Source organism: Prionailurus viverrinus, chromosome F1 (genome assembly GCF_022837055.1).
Source record: "Prionailurus viverrinus isolate Anna chromosome F1, UM_Priviv_1.0, whole genome shotgun sequence".
NCBI classification, from domain to species: domain Eukaryota; kingdom Metazoa; phylum Chordata; class Mammalia; order Carnivora; family Felidae; genus Prionailurus; species Prionailurus viverrinus.
In genome coordinates this window covers 65,318,598-65,335,671 of record NC_062577.1, presented here as the reverse complement: position 1 = coordinate 65,335,671, position 17,074 = coordinate 65,318,598, and the positions used below count along the sequence as shown (strand labels likewise).

The 17,074-nt window shown below is 58.7% G+C and overlaps 2 protein-coding genes across 11 annotated transcripts in view; one reads left to right on the top strand and one right to left on the bottom strand.

The window, feature by feature from the left end:
- Nucleotides 1–2,641, bottom strand: part of LOC125154942 (proline-rich extensin-like protein EPR1) — a 13,882-nt gene extending 11,241 nt beyond the window's left edge. For 7 of the 9 annotated variants that reach the window (XR_007147992.1, XR_007147993.1, XR_007147991.1 and 4 more), the window contains exon 1: nt 2,453–2,586. The gene's annotated coding sequence lies outside the window, so the exon portion shown is untranslated. Of the gene's footprint in view, nt 1–85; nt 1,216–2,452 lie in introns of those variants that run through there. The other 2 variants (XM_047839618.1, XM_047839619.1) reach the window with 2 other exon arrangements.
- SEMA4A (semaphorin 4A) lies at nt 1,609–17,074 on the top strand. Of its 2 annotated transcripts, XM_047839613.1 has the most exons (15): nt 1,609–1,841; nt 2,544–2,708; nt 4,230–4,390; nt 5,290–5,352; nt 5,560–5,658; nt 5,880–5,985; nt 6,750–6,866; nt 7,199–7,323; nt 7,498–7,670; nt 8,702–8,852; nt 13,215–13,395; nt 14,769–14,887; nt 14,977–15,134; nt 15,351–15,451; nt 15,839–17,074. In XM_047839613.1, exons 1-15 carry the CDS (start codon nt 1,784–1,786, stop codon nt 16,429–16,431), a joined length of 2,370 nt encoding a protein of 789 aa, XP_047695569.1. In that variant the 5' UTR covers nt 1,609–1,783; the 3' UTR covers nt 16,432–17,074. The 2 variants fall into 2 exon arrangements, with proteins under 2 accessions (XP_047695569.1, XP_047695570.1); XM_047839614.1 differs by lacking the exons at nt 1,609–1,841; nt 2,544–2,708; nt 4,230–4,390; nt 5,290–5,352 and having other exon boundaries at nt 5,628–5,767.

The following is a 17,074-nucleotide window of genomic DNA, read 5'->3' as shown; positions in this document are numbered from 1 at the left end:
ACGGTGGTGGGCAGGGTGTCCTCCCCCCGGCAGGCTCTCCCGCGGAAGCGGATGGCCCTGCTGCGTGTGGGGCTGGTGCTCGTACCTGATGGCCAGAGAGGTCTCTGTCCCCTCCGGAATCGGGGGTCCCTGAGGTACAGTTTCTCAGCCCAGAAGAGCCAGAGCTGGCCACCCCCTCCCTCCGAGGTGTCTTCCCCATCCAAGTGGCTCAGAGCTGAGAAGGGACCACGCTGGGTGGCCAAGGGGTTGGCTTCTGAACGAGGCCCATCTGAGTCTAACTTGGCTTCTCGCTGCATAACATCACTTTCCTCATCTGCGAAATGGGACTATGGTGGTGCCCATCTGCTAAAACTGTTGGGGAGACCAAGGCCTAATACCGCGAACTACTCATATTGGCGGGAGGGGCTGGGGAAGGAGAATCCCGGGTCTCTGGGGCAGGAGGAACTAGGGCCAGCCCGGGGAACTGAGCACTTCCAGAGGGCAGACGCAGGGCGTCGGGCTGGGAGTTTGGAGCTGGGCTGCCTCCCCCGTCTCCCCCGCAGTCAGAACCCCTCCCTGTGACCCAGATAAGCCAATCTGTTCAAGCAGAGAGGCCAAGGGGCAGAGCAGGCCCCAGATCTGGACTAGGGGTTGGGGAGGCGCAGAAGGCGGAGTCCAGGAGGGATCTTCCCTTCCCTGGATTCTGAGTCTGGGAGACTTTCTCTGAGTGGCGTGGCCCCTGGCTTCTCCCCAGGACTTGGCCGCCAGCCTCCACGAAAGTCTGGGAGAGTCTTAGGCTAGTCGCCACGAAACAGTTTTCAGGAGGGCTCCGGCTGGGACCAGCCCCCAGAGAAACTGAGGGAAGATGAGTGGGCCCTGACCGGGAATTCTAGGGAATGACGGGCTGCACCACGACCAGAAGGATGGCAGTGACACGGCAGGAAGGCCATCCTGCCTGAGCAATGGCAGTGTGAGAAGGAGCTGGGTCACCAGCTGGAGTCAGGTTAGCCCTGGGATGGCCGTGCTCTTAAACCAGCAGCCAGCCGGCCTGGGGCCGAGTGCGCCGGAAGCTGCCCACTTTATAGGTTGTGCGCCCCGGCTGGAGATGCCTCGTTAACCCTGCATTAGGAGGTTCCCCCCGCCCCGGGGCCTCCAGGGAGAGGTGAGCAGACACTGGGGGGTTGGGTGTGAGCTCAGATGGGAAGTTTTCTGGGCTCCCCCTGGCCTGATGCTGCCCCGGGGAGGGATGGACGCCAGGCCGTGGGAGGGAACCAGCCACGGGGGAGAGCCCAACGCAGCCCTCTTAGTCTTTCAAGACTGAGGCCCCCCTGAAGCGGGGGTCCCCAGGGGAGACCACCGCAGGCACTTCTGAGCACACAGCCGTGGAGAGACCCCGCTTTGCGGGTGAGCGAAAAGAGGAACAGAGAGGACAGGGTCACGTCCTATCTGAGAAATCTTGAGCAAGAGAAGAAGCCACTCCCGGGCTGGTTGGACTAGAGGTGGCACGACAGAGGGCAGTGGGGTGGCTGGCATGGCCCAGAAACTTTCTGGATAGACGGAGGGGGGGGCAGAGGCGTGTCTCCTTTCTTGCCCTCCCAGGGCTCCCCCCCCCCCACTTCCGCCTGAGCCAGGGATCTGTCACAACTCGACTCCAGAGGTGGAAATTCTGGTTTTCCAGAGCTCTCAGGGCCGGCTCTGGCGCTATGGGTACCTGGCGGGCCTCACTCCCGGCCCAGCCGGGCTGACCTTCCATCCCCTGTCCCCTGCCTCTGGGGCCTAGGAAGCCCCTTCTTCTTTCCCTTGGATGCACCCCTACCCAAGACTCTGGACACCTGGGGTTCTGCACTGTGGCTGGCTCGAGGGTATGTGCCATGAGGTGGGCGGCTGGGGGGTGACGATCCTGGGGACCTTGATGCAGCGACCCAGGGAGTCAGAGAGCAGGGGGAGGGGCAGCCGCAGAGCTGCCTGGTGGCGCGGCCCCTCATTACCTCCCTACAAGGGAAGGCCAGGTAGGCCAGAGTGTCAAAGACCTGCACCCAGCAGGGGAAGGGGAGAGGTCAGCATAGGCAGAATCAGGCCTGCCTGGGTCCTCTGAGGGCAGGGGAGAGGTCGGCCACAGATCTGAAAGTCCCAGCAGAGATGGGTCTGATTAACCTACATTTTGAGTGTAGGAAGCTGCTCCCCAGAAAGTCCCCTGCCTGGGCCCGGGGAAGGGAAAGGTCTGGGCTCTGGGCGACGGGGGAGGGAAGGCAAAGGGTAGACAGCAAGAAGGACTTCCTGAGACTCAGGTGAGAGAGGGCAGAGCAGGGCTGCTGGGGGCCGAAGATCAGAAGGGCAGGCAGGAAGCTGGACTCCGACCCACAGGGGAGCTCGAGGCACCAGGCTGGTGCCCGTGGATGATGGAAGTGAGACTCAGAAGGCACTCTGGAAAGGAAACTGTCCCCTCCCCGGCACCCCCCACCCCCGTACGCACTTCTGCTGCCTGGGGCTCTCCTATTGGCTCCCCGGGGGGGATGTGGTGAGGCCTGCTCACCCAGAGGGTGTCTGGGTGTCTGTTTCCGCAGAGCCATCTGGTGACAGCCTCTGGCTGAGCATGGCCCTCCTAGCCCCGGGCCCGGACCCCTGGAGCCTCCCGGGCCTTTTCCTCTTCTGGCTGTTTCTGCTGCCACGGCTGCTGACCGCGGGGGCCGCCGGGCAGGGGCCCCTACCCAGGGTCATATACCACGCAGGTAAGTGTCCGACGGCCAGGTAGCGCAGGGCGGCAAGCTGAGCCGGAGGGGAGGGGCAGAGGAAGGGGTGGATGAGGAAACTATGTGCCACGGCCGGAAGACTAAGGGGGAAGACCAAGGGAGGAGAGGAAGGGGCCGGGGTGGTTCTCTCCAGGGCTGGTGGTTTTTCTTTCCCTCCTTACGTGTCACTGTCCTCAAGCCGGGCACTTCCACCCCCTAACTGCTTTCACACCCCCACGTGCCCGCAAAGCCACAGCCACGCTAGAAGATCATCCGTGGACCCGGTGGCCCCGCACACACCAGGCCCGCAGCAACCACACAGAGGGTGCTGGACCGCGCCACGTCCAGACGCCAGGAATAAGTGAACTCGGGGTGGCCCCCTGGGATGCAGGCCCTGACGCTCTGCCGCCCGCCCTCTCAGCTCCAGGCAGAAGGCTCAGGAAGGGATATGCCAGGAGTTGTAGGCGCAGGGTCTCCTGGGCACGGCTGTGTCTCTGGTATCTGTCTGGGGCAACCTGGTAAAGGACACGCACGCTGGCCGCTGTTGGCGAGGACGCCTCTGTGTCCAGTGCTGGCATCCCCAACATAAGCAACGCTGGTACTCAGCCCGCCCTCCGGGTTCTGCGCGGGAAGCAGATGCGAGGCCCGGAGGTCATGCCGCAGGATGGGGCGTCCAGTAACCGAGGGGTTCACGCAGGTCTGGGGGGAGCCACCCCTTCCAGCACCTTGCCGACTTCTCCTTTTGGCCCTGAGATTCTCACAGCTTCCAAAGGGAACGGTTAGCTAGACAGGACAGGCCTCTAGGGCTGACGTGCAAACACAGCCCTGGGTGGGGGGGGAGCCTGTCCCCTTGCCGATGTACCAGCGGGACAGGAGCATCCCCCCGGCACCACCGCCACCCCGAGGTGACCATGAGGGCCTCACTTGCCTCCCGATGGCCGGCTCGCTGCCCCCACATAGGTGCCAGCCAGGCACGCCCACAGGGGCCTTTGGGGATGAACGTTTCCTCTCTGTTCAGCTGATGACAGTGATTCTAGTGGTAGAAATGTCCTGCGAGAGAAGGGAAGGGGGGTTGGGGAGTGTGACCCTACAGCCCACAGCCACCCTGACACACAGTCCTAGCTGTCTGTCTGCCTTCTGCTCCCCCTGCTCCTCCCCCTGACCCCCACAGCCCCCCACCCCCGCCAGGCCTGGAAGTGTGTCCATTGTGGCTCACTCTATTTGCTGGCCCTTTGTGTGTCTCTTGGGTTCAGGCCACCCTTCCCCAGCCCCGGGCTGTCGTTACCCTGTCTCTGGCTGCCTCTTCTCTCCGCTGTGGGATCAACACAAAACTCCTGCCCTCCCAGCAGGGTGGGTGAAGGGGGGGGGGGGCGGCGGCTGCTGGTGGAGTGTAGGTCTGGCTGCCAGGGCCTGGGGGGGGGCACACTCTGCCAACACTTCCCCTCCCCACCTCAATCTCGGAAGTCAGCTCTGTGCCCAGCCAGCCCTCATCACTCACCCCTTCTCCTCAACTCCCAACAGGGGACGGACGCAGGGTTCTCGGCCTCTTCCACCAGAAGGGCCTCCAGGATTTCGACACTCTGCTTTTGAGTGGTGATGGAGGCACTCTCTACGTGGGGGCTCGGGAGGCCATTCTGGCCTTGAACATCCAGGATCCAGGGATGCCAAAGCTGAAGAACATGGTGAGCAGGCCAGGGGTGAAGGGCATGGGCCGGGGGTGGGGAGGGGGCCGACAGTGCCTCCCCACCCCCGTGCCTGGTCTGCCTACGCATGACCGACTACCCATCCTACCGGGTCGGATGTACCCGGTCTGCAGAACAGAGAAGAGATACCACAGTGGTCTCCCCACTTGCTGGTACCCTGCCTTCTGCTTGAACGATACTAACTGCTAGAATGGCTGAAATGGAAATCATTGACATACGACAGAAACCCTGACTCCAATGACATCAATAACATGACATCCACCCACCGGTAGAAATCACTGAAGCCTGTGTATTAAATTACGGTCAGCCTCCTAACGGGAATGGTGTGAGGAAGAGAGGGGGGAGGAAGGAAGGAGGGAGAGAGGGAGCAATTTCTGAGCATCTCCCGGTTGTGCCTCTCAGCGTGTGGCCTTGGGCCACCCGCGCGTATGGGTTGCCGGGTGAAGACGCAGCTTCTCTGAGGTGGCAGCCAGGAACCGACATTTTAAACCATTTCTCCAGGAAACGTGTGGTTTGACAACAGCTGCTCTGTATACCAGGCATTGCCCTAGGGTACTTTGCATATGTTCCTGGTGGGTGCCCTCCAGAAGCCTGTGCAATTGACTGAGATCACTTCCCCACCAAGCGGCCGATTCTGGATTCAAACTCAGGTCTGGTTCTGCAGGCCGTGTTCTACCATAGAGCTGCGTCCCAAGGAACGCCAGCATCATCAGAGCAGTGGCCACAGTCACAAGCTGATGTTATTACAGCTCATTAGCATGTCACTGGCCACCATGCCTTCTGGTGATTTCACACCTGGCCCAAGGAGACGGCAGCAGGTCAAAGCTAGAGCCGAAGACCTCACTTTCGTTCGTCTCCCTCCCCACTCCCCACTGCAGATACCCTGGCCGGCCAGTGACCAAAAAAAGAGAGAATGTGCCTTTAAGAAGAAGAGTAATGAGGTAAGCCGAAGTGGGGGTGCAGGGGCTCTGGGCAGAGCCCCCAGACCGCCACCGGAAGACCTCAGGTGGGACAGGCAGCGGAGGATGCTTGTTTCCACTAGGACGCCTGTATCACCCTCTGTGAAAACGTACTGAGACTGCGTCGGCGGTGCCCCGCCCTCTCCCCCCCAGCAGGGGAGGGGCAGCCTGAATTCTCTGTCTCCCCAGACACAGTGCTTCAACTTTATCCGTGTCCTGGTCTCTCTCAACGCCACCCACCTATATACATGTGGCACCTTCGCCTTCAGCCCCGCTTGTACCTTCATCGTGAGTTATTGGGCACCCAGCTCTCGGACCCAAGCATCCCTTCCACACCTACTCCCGGCCCATCCTCTGGAGCTCTGGAAAACTCTGCTCTTCCAGATGCAGGACCCTCGTGAGCTTCCTGGCCCCACCTTCCCTCCATGTTCCTCTCCTTCCCTCAAGCCCTTCATTTCCCAGACATGAGACCCTGGCGTTCTGGTCCCCAGCCTCTCCCCCCCCTTTAGGAACTCCAAGATTCCTACCTGATGCCCATCTCCCAGGACAAAGTTGTGGACGGGAAAGGCCAAAGCCCCTTCGACCCCGCCCATAAGCACACAGCTGTCTTGGCAGGTGAGTATCAGGTTTCCAGTATCTGCCTTCCCAGGTCACTCTGGGAACTATGGAATCTGACAGTTTTCTGAAAGGCAGGGGATGGAGGGAGGGGAAGCCAGGAGCCTCAGGGCACCAGATCAGAGAGACTCGGGCACCCCAACCGGTCCCGCTGAAGCTGCCCCAAAGGAGGTGGAGGGAGGTAGATATAGAGAGGTTCACACAGGCAAGAGGGTCCCGGTGGGGTCTTGGGCAGAAGAGAGGCCTGAGGCTCAGCCATTTTTTTCTGTGGAGTTTACGAGAAATCACAGCCTGTGCCCTCCCAGACACAGACCATAACAGATTCCCCGCCCTGGTTTCCTGGAAGAGGTGGCCTTTGGCTTTTGAGTTGGACCTTGAAAGATATGCAGATGGGCAACGAAGATGTTCCAGGAAGAGAAGGGTAGGGCCAAGGGGTGGAGGCAGAAAACACAGCCACCTTTGGGGAACCAGGAGTGATTCTACTTGCCAAGTGGTTCTGCTGGGCCTGTGAGGGAGCAGCCAGAGGAAGGCTGGACAAGGCCAGTGCACAGAGGGACACAAGGCATGACTATTCCCTTGAGGCAGTATTCCCTAAGAAGGGGGCTCAGCGGGGTCTGTGAGCTGGGCTCTGGGCACCGCAGGAAGGTGTAGAACACAGAAGGGGGCCAGAGACCGATGTGAATGCTGGCCCCAGGCAGAGGCAGGTCTGAAGAGAGCAGGGACCCCCTCCAACCAGGAGGCCTCCCGCCCTCTCCCCGCCCTAGATGGGATGCTCTATTCTGGCACCATGAACAACTTCTTGGGCAGCGAGCCCATCCTGATCCGCACGCTGGGACCCCAGCCTGTCCTCAAGACCGACAATTTCCTCCGCTGGCTGCAGCGTAAGGACCCCAGTCCCCAGCACAGGTCTGGCCCGTCACAGAGCAAGCACGGAGGCCAGGCCTGAGAACCTGAGACCCGCTGTTCCCCCTTGTGTCCTTCTTGAAGGGGGCCTCCTCCGTGCGAGGCAATACTGTTGCTGGGGGTGCAGTTCTCAGCCCCGCGAAGCGTCAGTAAACACAAAAGGGACCAGGTGTCCCCCCCCCCCCACCCCCCACCCCCCCCCCCAGGGCCACCCTCGGCCGGCCTCTAGGCATCCAGTCTGCGGACCAGCACTTGGGGGGGTGGGGGCGGGGGTAGTCCCAGCCTTAAGCCTATCTGCCCCGCCCCGCAGCGGACGCCTCCTTCGTGGCAGCTATCCCCTCGACCCACTTCGTCTACTTCTTCTTCGAGGAGACGGCCAGCGAGTTCGAGTTCTTCGAGAAGCTCCACACGTCCCGCGTGGCCAGAGTCTGCAAGGTGTGCGGCCCGGGCGGGAGGCGGTGCTGGCCGCGGGGCAGCCAATGGGGAGATGGCAGAGGCGGGGCGGAGCGCCCAGGACCCAATGGGAGCGGGGCGAGCGCGCGGGAGGCGGGGCGCAGGGCTCGCGCGAAGCGGGGCGGGGCGCCACTGACTCCGCCCACGCGGCCCTAGAACGACGTGGGCGGAGACAAGCTGCTGCAGAAGAAGTGGACCACCTTCCTGAAGGCGCAGCTGCTCTGCGCGCAGCCGGGGCAGCTGCCTTTCAACGTCGTCCGCCACGCGGTGCTGCTGCCCGCCACTGCCTCCGCAGACGCCCGCGTCTACGCCACCTTCAGCTCCCAGTGGTGAGCAGAGCGGCGGGAACGCGGGGGCTGCGCGCGCGGGTCGTGGGGCCGGCGGGTTGGAGCTGTCACTCCGAGCAGCTCACCTAGGAAGGCGTGTGATCGCCACCACGTCCCACGGATCAGACCCACCGCCTTCATGTAGATGGAAAAAGAAAACTCAGGTTCTTACTAGTTTATAGCCTGCCTGGTTCCAAAAAGGATAGGAGACAGCTTACCAAAGGCAAACATTGAGACAAGATACGATAAAAACTGGTAAGGAAACAGGAGTAAAAGAAAAATAAGACAAGGCAGGGACTGGGGCGACGCATTACAGATGTTTGTCATTTATGCAGTGCCAGGTGCTGATCACAATTTAGCTCTGAGCTTCCTAATGGCCAAAGCAAAAAGGGAAACACCATCGGTATCACTAAAGTTAAAATAGTCATTGCTTGGAGGCTAAGAAAAGTCAGTTGATTTGCTGTGATCTGGTCACACGGTGTTTGGGTACTTCCTGACAATGTGTCAGGTACCAAAAATACCTGCTGTAAGCAGAGGCTGGTATCAATGGCATCCAGAACCGAGAACAGGATGTGAGCCACAATCAGGTTAAAGAGAACAAGAGAAGCCTGTTGTCCACAGGCCAGGGCTGAAGGAATACAAATATTCTCATAGTCAGGCTCTGGTTGGTTCCCGGAGGGTCAGGAATCAGTAGGGCCAAAAGGAGCAGGGCTTCATCTAGAGCCTGTTGGGAACTGTTTACACTGCCCCTCCCATGGGTACAGCCCAGCCTGGGCAAGACAGGCAGCAGCCACCCCCACGGCCTGAGCCCCAATCACGTCTCCTTAAGGGTAATCACACTTCAGGTCCCAAGACGGTCCACAAGGGACTCCCCCAGCCTTATCACCCCAGCTCGGGGAGACTAGGCATCGGTAGGCCAGCCCCACCCTCCACACCCCTTCCCTCCTGGGCTTTCTGACCAGGTGGGCCAGGGCTACAGGGGGAGCTTCCTGGTATAGCAGAGAGATAACAGTGTCCCCTCTGGCTGTCCCCAGGCAGATCGGTGGGACCAGGAGCTCTGCCGTCTGTGCCTTCTCTCTCAAGGACTTCAGACGTGTCTTTGAAGGGAAGTACAAGGAGCTGAACAAAGAGACTTCACGCTGGACTACTTACGGGGTTCCCGAGATCAGTCCCCGGCCAGGCAGCGTGAGTACCACCCCCAACACCGAGCGACCGCCCTCCACAGATACACACACACGCTTCCCCCATGTCAAAGGACCCGTCGTGGCGCAGTGAGTGTCCAGTCGTTGGTGCTTCCTGCCCTAACCCGCCCTGTCTGCTCAGATACACACTTGGCCCAGCTGCTCCAACCCCATCCTTCTCACAGAGAAGCACCCCCTCCGCTAAGTGCACACCACTTACCTGAGTACATCACTGAGGAGACAAGGGGGCACGGGCTGTGCCAAGGACTGCCTGGCATCTTCATCTGCGTTTGTTATTCAACTCTTGTTTTTTGATCCGAGTGCTATACGGTCACCATCTAAAGAATCCTGGAGAGCTACACGGTCGGTTATAAAAATCTGCTTTATTCCCTGCCCTACGCTTTTTCCTCTCTAGAGGGACAACCCCCTTCAACTCTCTTAGCCGATACTTTGTGTATTTATCTCCAAATCTCTAACGTACATTTATTTTCAAATGTTCACTTACTTATTTTGAGAGAGAGAGTGTGAGCAGGGGAGGGGGCAGAGAGAGAGGGAGAGAGAGAATCCCAAGCGGGCTGGGTGCCATCAGCGCAGAGCCCGACGCGGGGGTCCATCCCACGAACCGTGAGATCGTGACCTGAGCTGAAATCAAGAGTCAGATGCTTAACCGACTGAGCCCGCCAGGCGCCCCGCCCCGTCTCTAACATACTTTCATTGCCGCCTCTTGATGCTTCATTTTCAGGCAGGATCTATTGAATTCCCCGTTCTGGATGGTGAGGATTTAACTGTGTTCCTCCCCCTCCCCCCTGCCACCCCACCCCCCCGCCCCCCAGTTGTGTGTGGCCTGCAGCAGCTAGCAAGAACTGTTTTTGTGCGGCTCTTTCCAAATTCGTGGGCACTGACATTACGCTGGTAGCTTGAGGTCAGCCACGGGGGGAGTATAGGTCACGGCAGTTGGCAAACCCGATGAGTCAGGAGACAGGGATCCCCGACGCCCACACCGGAACTGCTTTGCCAGCACACCGCTGCACCCACCCCTCATCTCCCAGCGTAGTTTTGTCACAATTTTGGTTAGATCAATATTTACATCGGACTCTTCTGCACCACTGAGCTACATAGAAGGCCATGATTACTTTTCCTTTTTACATAATTAAAAATTTTCCCTGGGGTCAGTAATTATCTCCCTCTCACTTTTTTTTTTTTTTTGCTTGCTTTGTTTTCTAAGCTCTTATCATTAATTCAACCTCAGACTCTTCCTCAATTATCTGCATTTCTTCTGAAGACACAGCCATCAGGCATTCAAACAGTTTCACGTTCCTGGAAACGGCTCCTACCCACTGCGGCCTGGACCAGCGGCTGGCCGTCCGGGGCCAGGGCACCGCTGCCATCCTGGAATTTCCCTGCTCATCATTCTGGGCTTTCCCTTTGTATCTGTCCGTGACATTCTCGTGTTTCTTGCAACCTGTGACTTCCTCTTTTTTTTTTTTTTTTTCTTTCTTGTTTTACTATCTTATTTCATGAACGTGGCCTCCATAGATTCCTGGAAAGGGATACAGCGGAGGTAAACTTTTTGAGACTGAGTGTCTGAAAATGTCTTTATTCGACTTTCACATTTGGTAGTTTGATGTGTGCAGGTAATTCTAGACTAGAACTAAGCTTCCTGCAAAACTTGGAAGGCTTGCCCTGTTATTACCCAGGGGGTTACTGAGATACCCAGAGCTATTCTGATTCTGAAGTCTCTGAATGTCCTGTTTTTTCCTCACTGGAATCTTGTAGTGCCTTTTCTTTGTCCCCAGTTCTGAAATTTCACAGTATTGTGCTTTGACGGGACTCTGTTCATTTATTGTGCTGGACATTCAGCCTGCCCCTTCAGCCTGGGAAGTTGTTCCTGCAGTTTGAAGTTTTCTTGAACTATTTCCCCCTATTTTCTTTTTAATGAACAGACAGTTTTTGAGGCTGCCTGCCACTGTTGTAAGCACTAGGGGATGGATACACCAGTGAAGAGAGCAGACAGAAGTCCCTTCCCTCATGGAGTGGACACGTTCACGTTAGAATGTTTTCTTGCTTCTTTCTGGCCCTCCTGGACTGGTCCTCTCCATTTTTAAATCCTGTCCAGCTTTCCAAGACTTCGGTTTTGCCCTACGTTCTGGGAGAGTGTCTCAATTTTGTCTTCTTATTTTTTTGAAATGTTTCTTTTCAGAGAGAGAGGGAGCACACACGAAGGGGAGGGGCAGAGAGAGAGGGAGAGAGAGAATCCCAAGCAGGCTCTGCACTGTCAGCACAGAGCCTGACGTGGGGCTCGATCTCACAAACTGTGAGATCATGACCTGAGCCGAAATCAAGAGTCAGATGCTCAACTGACTGAGCCACCCAGGCGCCCCCAGGCGTTGTTCTTTTAAGTCTCTTTTAATCTATACATTCCCTTTCCATCTTCTTATTTTCTCTTGCTATTTACTTGTCATGTAGAATTTTTCACTGTCTAGATCTTGGTGACCATGTCTCTCTGTGGTGGAGTTTAAGGAATTCCTGTAAATTCATTGGAGGTTGGGTCTAGAGACTCAGTAACATGAGTGTGATTTGATCCCTTCACCGTGGTCGTGTGTCTTCCTTCAGGACACACGTGGTGTCTGGCTCCCTCTTTGAAGTACAGTCCTCTTTTGTAGCATCATGTTCTTGTTTCGTGGATACACTCTCTTCACTTAGCTCTCTGAAAATGGTAATACTACTTTGCGTGAAGGTCTCTTTTCTCTGAATCATTTAGCTGTGTTGTTTTCCATTTGTTTGTTTTGGTCCGGTAGCCCTGGGCTCTTTGCTGTACTTGAGGGTGGGGACCATGCAGCTGTTTGGAAACTGCACCGGTGGATGGGACTTGGCTCCACTGTTGTCCCCTGGAGGTGGCCTGGCTGGGCGGTTTTCTTGGGGACCCTCAATATGAATATCATCAAGTCTTACCTTTGACCTCCAGTCAGTTTTCCGGAGCCCTCTTCTAGCCTTCTGCTCGGAGGGGGACGGCCTGGCTGCTGGTGTTGGGGGAGAGGGGGTGAGGGAGGAGTCTCAGCATGCACTGAGCCTCCCTGCCTTCACCCCTGCTTTCATGGTGTGCCCGTGCCCTCCGCCCAGAGACCCTCTACTTTACCCTCTCCAGAGAGTGAGCCTCCAGACCTGGGCCAGGCCCTGCCAGGGCCAGTCCCCCAGCCACGGGAGCTGCAGGAGACCAGCCTCCGTCCTGGACAGACTTCCAAATACTCTTCTGACTCCGTGCCTCCCTTGCCTCACTTCTGGAGGTGGCTGGGGCCGCTCACTCATGACCTTTAGGAATTCTGCCTTGTAAATCAGACAGCTTTGGCTACCCAAGAAAAGTCCTTTCTTTTTTTCCTGCTATATCTTTTACTGTTTGTTCATTTGCTTTCCAGCTTCCAAACTGTGGCTGCCTTCGCTTCCCCTCCTGTTCTCCCAGTCCCTGTAGCTTTCTGCCTTAACCCACCCCCCCCACGTTTTCGGGGGAGGAAGTGAGAATAGATGCGTGTGCTCATTCTGGCATCAGAATGAAACATGGATGTTATTACCTCACTTACAGACAAGGAAATGGGGGCTCATAGCGGGGCGGGGTGGGGAAACCTACCTGAGGACACAGCTTGCAGGGGACAGAGTTGGGCTGGCCCTAACATAGTGCTTTTGGGTGTGGAGGACGAGGATCCTGACTGAGATCAGGACACACAGCGTGCTGGTGTTGGCAGGGCCTCTGGAGAACAGCCGGCCCACCGCGTCCGCCGTCCCCCTCACTTTATGGGTGAGAAGAAGGAGGCCCCGAATGGAGAAGGGGCTCTGCCAGACTCATGTGGCAAGTTCATGCCACGCCGTGGTGACAAGCACTTCCTGCTACACCACCCCTTTCTGTCACATCCGTCGTGCAGTCACTGACTCCACAAACACCATCGGGCACCAGCTGTGTGCCAGTCTTGCGCTGGCTATGCCTGGGGCTCCCGATATGAGTGAGACGTGGTCCCTGCAGCAGGTAGCTGTCGCCCTACTTCCTGCCGGGCACCCTGGATGAAGGTGATGAGGAGGAGGAAAGTAATAACCGCTAACACTTACTGAGCACTTCTTCATGTCACGCCTGTTCTAGTTAGTTACTTTTCGCGTATTCGTGCATCTCGTGCGCGCAGCAAGCCTGTGATATACGCGGCACTGTGTTCGGAGGCTGGAATTCAAGGCCAGGCAGCTCCAGAGTTGAACCACCTCCTCAGATGAGGACTGCTTGGAGGGAGGGAGGCGCAGCAGGCTTGCAGCTGGGAGGGAGGGAAGAGGCAGTGGTGAGCTCACGGGAAGGAGAGAGCTGACCTGATCTTCCTCCTCCCCGCTTTAGTGCTCCGTGGGCCCCTCCTCTGATAAAGCCTTGACCTTCATGAAGGACCATTTCCTGATGGACGAGCAGGTGGTGGGGACCCCCGTGCTGGTGAAGTCTGGCGTGGAGTACACGAGACTCGCGGTGGAGACAGTCCAGGGCGTCGATGGGCACAGCCATCTGGTCATGTACCTGGGCACCAGTGAGTACAGGGCTCCAGGACCTCCCTTGGCGACCACGTAGGGGCTGCATTTCAGGCTGAGGAGGGAAGCCCTGGAGTTCATTCGCTCATGCTTTCATTCGACAAATGCTTTCTCAATACTGGCTATGTGCCTGGTGCCCTGCTAGGCTCTAAAAATACAGCGGGGTTACCCGTGCCTTCTGAGCTTTAGTGCTGGAGGGGGTGACAAACACAGAGGGCTTTGGGGGCCTTCGCAGGAGCTGTTTCTCTCCTGCAGGAGCCATGGAGAGAGGTGAAGAGCGGGCAGGTGGAGGGCAACTGGGAACAACCAGGACAGGGCCCCTCCTTAGGAAGTCTGCTGTGAGGGGAAGCAGGGAGGGGACACTGCGGGGGCGGGGGCGGCAGCCTGCATGCTTTTTTTAAAGAAGGAAAGGTCAGTGGGATCCAGGAGAGGGGCAGGTGGTGACGAAAGGGGCAGGCCAGGGGGTCACTGGCAGGTACAGTTGCAGAGAGAGCAGGAAGCCGGAGCCTGGGACACGGGTGGGGGCCAGCACCCGTGCTGGGTTGGTGGTGAATGAATAGAACAGGCAGGATTGGGTGGGTGGCTGGCAGGTTATGGGCAGGCCCCTCCGTGCAGCTGGAGGACGCAGGGTCTTGGGCTGGGGGTGAGGGGTAGAGAAGGTGGGGGGTTTGGAGAGAAAGGGGGTAGATTCAAAAGCCGTTGTGGAAAGGAGGAGAGAGAGCCCGCGGGGAATGTGGAAGATTGCCAGGCGCGTCTATGGAGGGCCGGGCGGGGGTGACCTTGAGCTTCAGTGGAAGAAACCTGCAGGTTCCTTCCTTCTTTTAGGACATGTTTCCAGCCACTGTGTCAGCTATGCCCACCCTGGGTCCCAGCAGAGAGCAGAACGCCCCCAGAGCTCGGTCCGTGTGGAATGCACGGAGACAGCCGATAAACACGGCACATGAGTCACTACTCGGCGTGTTAGGAGATTAGAAAGTGATTCAGCACGAGGGCAGATGAGGAATGCCAGTTAAGGAAATGGCGGTTTTTGAAAGGGTGGTCAGGGTGGACTTCACTGAAGTGCCTCGGAGCAGGGACACTCGGTGGAGCTGAGGGTGGCTGGTGACATGGTTTTCTCCGGAAAGCACTCAGCTGTCCTCGGCCCCAAGTCCGTGGGGAAGGTGGGCTGGGTTCTGGCACAGGAGGGGCAGAGGGGCAGGGGTGTGAGCCACTTACGACGGGACTTACGTGATCTCCGCGGCATCGAAGGCAACAGCCTGACAGACCCGTGTCTGCGCACTTTGCGCTCAGCAGGAACGTTCTGACAGCTGGGAGGCCATCTGGAGTTAGAAGGGTCTGTGGACCCGTGACAGTCTCTGCTCTCTCCCCACAGCCACGGGGTCCCTCCACAAGGCTGTGGGGAGTGGGAACAACAGTGTCCATCTGGTGGAGGAGATCCAGCTGTTCCCTGAACCTGAACCTGTCCGCAACCTGCTGCTGGCCCCCGCACAGGTGGCAAGGGCCCTCCGATGAGGTGGGGGGCTTGGGTGCCGGGTCCTCACTGGGCAGGGTGACCCCGTCACTCTCCCTCTCTTTTGCAGGGTGCAGTGTTTGTGGGCTCCTCAAGGGGCATCTGGCGGGTCCCACGAGCCAACTGTAGCGTCTATGAGAGCTGTGTGGACTGTGTCCTTGCCCGGGACCCCCACTGTGCCTGGGATCCAGAGTCCCGGAGCTGCCGCCTCCTGCCCACCCCCATCCCGTGAGTGCCGGACCCGGATGGCAGCGAGGCTGGCCCGCCAGGACCTTCTTCCCCATCATGCGGGGTTCTTCCTCTCTCCAGGGGCTCCTCCCTCCAACAGCGTCCCTCCTGGGGAGGGGTCACAGCAAGCCGTCCTGGGTTCACCTCCCCTCTTCCTCCTCGTCTTCCCACTTTGGTCTGTTTCAAGGGATGAGTGTATTCTCCCCGCCTTCTCAGGAAGTCCTGGAGGCAGGACATGGAGCAAGGGAACCCACGGTTCGCCTGTGCCACTGGCCCCGTGGGCAGAAGCCGCCAGCCTCAGAGCCGCCCCGAAATCAGTGAGTGCGAAACCAGGGGGTGGGGGGCGGGGAGGCTCAGGGACTTCTGGGCAGGGTTGGGCCTTTCTGCCTCAGTCTCTTCCCCCAGCACCTGCCCGGCTGGAGACCTGAACGCCCAGATTTGGGACGGATTTGGGTCCTGGCTTAGGGAGGAAGGTTAGGAGCTCTAAGCTGGGATTCAGGATTGAGGCCGCAGTCTGTTTTTGGTGCAGAGCTGGAGTCAGATGGACTGAGGTCAGTTTGGGGTCCAGACTGGAGATAGGGGAGGGGTCAGAGTCGAGTTGGGGAGTCGAAATGGAAGCCGGAGAGGGGAGTCAGGGTCCAAATGTTGGCACAGCTTTCCTGCCCTCCTCTCCCCTCTCTGAACCGCTCACCCTTCACCTCCAGTTAAAGAAGTCCTGTCTGTCCCCAACTCCATCGTGGAGCTCCCCTGCCCCCGCCTGTCAGCCCTGGCGTCTTACCGCTGGAGTCACGGCAAAGCGGCGGTCCCAGAGGCCTCTGCGGCGGTCTACAACGGCTCCCTGCTGCTGCTGCTGCAGGACGGGGTGGGGGGCCTGTACCAGTGCTGGGCCACGGAGAACGACTTTTCCTACCCTGTGGTCTCCTACTGGGTGCACAGCCAGGATCAGCCCCTGGCCCTGGACCCCGAACTGGCGGGCATCCCCCGGGAACGTGTGGAGGCCCCGTTGACCAGGGTCGGGGGCGGGGCCGCCCTGGCCGCCCAGCGGTCCTACTGGCCTCACTTCCTCACGGTCACTGTGCTCCTGGCCCTCGTGCTTTCTGGAGCCCTCCTCCTTCTCCTTGCCTCCCCGCTGGGGGCGCTCCGAGCCCGGGGCAAGGTGCGGGGCTGTGAGACCCTGCCTCCTGGGGAGAAGGCCCCCCTGAGCAGAAAGCAGCACCTCCAACCTCCCAAGGACCACACGACCTCGGCCGGCGAGGTGGACGCGGACAACAACCATCTGGGCTCCGAGGTGGCTTAAACTCTGGGCACAGACCGGGGCTGTAGGGTGGGCAGGGCGCCTGGCCATGCCGGCTGTGGGGACCTGGGACTTGGTGGGGGAGTACCACGAAAGACCACCTTTTCCTGCCACTGTGTGCCACCAGGAGCCCTCAGCGGGGCTGGACACAGCGGCCTGACCCCCTGTGGGCCTTCCTTCCACCACGCACACAGGCTCTCCAGCTTGGCTGTTCCAGAACCCTCCGGCGGGGGGTGGGGGGTGGGGCGGTTCCAGGACCCTGTGGTAATAAACACCAACATACAAACGGGACAGCACGCCAGTACCCCTGGCGACCCCACTCTGGTCGCAGCCACCACCTCACCTCAGACGCCAGCGCCCCCCTCCCGGGGATCTGCAGGGAGATGCGCCCTCCCCCTCCCTTGTCAACCATGCACCGCTGACTCCCGGGAAGTCTTTCCGGAAGTCTGACCACCTTCCTTCTTGCTTCGGTTGGGGAGACTGTGATCCCTGCTGGCCTGGCTGGAGTAACAGGGGTCATCTGAGCCTTGTTCACTCCTTTGCTGTGGCTGACCCCTTGATCTTTGTCCTCTCCCCTCCTTTATTTTGGGATTCAGAAAACGGCTTGTCACAGACAGTTTATTTTTTATTAAAAAGACAAAGCTTA

Coding starts and splice junctions, on each gene's coding strand:
- SEMA4A (XM_047839613.1), top strand. CDS start 1,784: ATGCACCCCTACCCAAGACTCTGGACACCTGGGGTTCTGCACTGTGGC. Junction 5,986..6,749: donor GCACACAGCTGTCTTGGCAG/GTGAGTATCAGG, acceptor TCCCCGCCCTAG/ATGGGATGCTCTATTCTGGC. Junction 15,135..15,350: donor CTCCTGCCCACCCCCATCCC/GTGAGTGCCGGA, acceptor CCGCCTTCTCAG/GAAGTCCTGGAGGCAGGACA.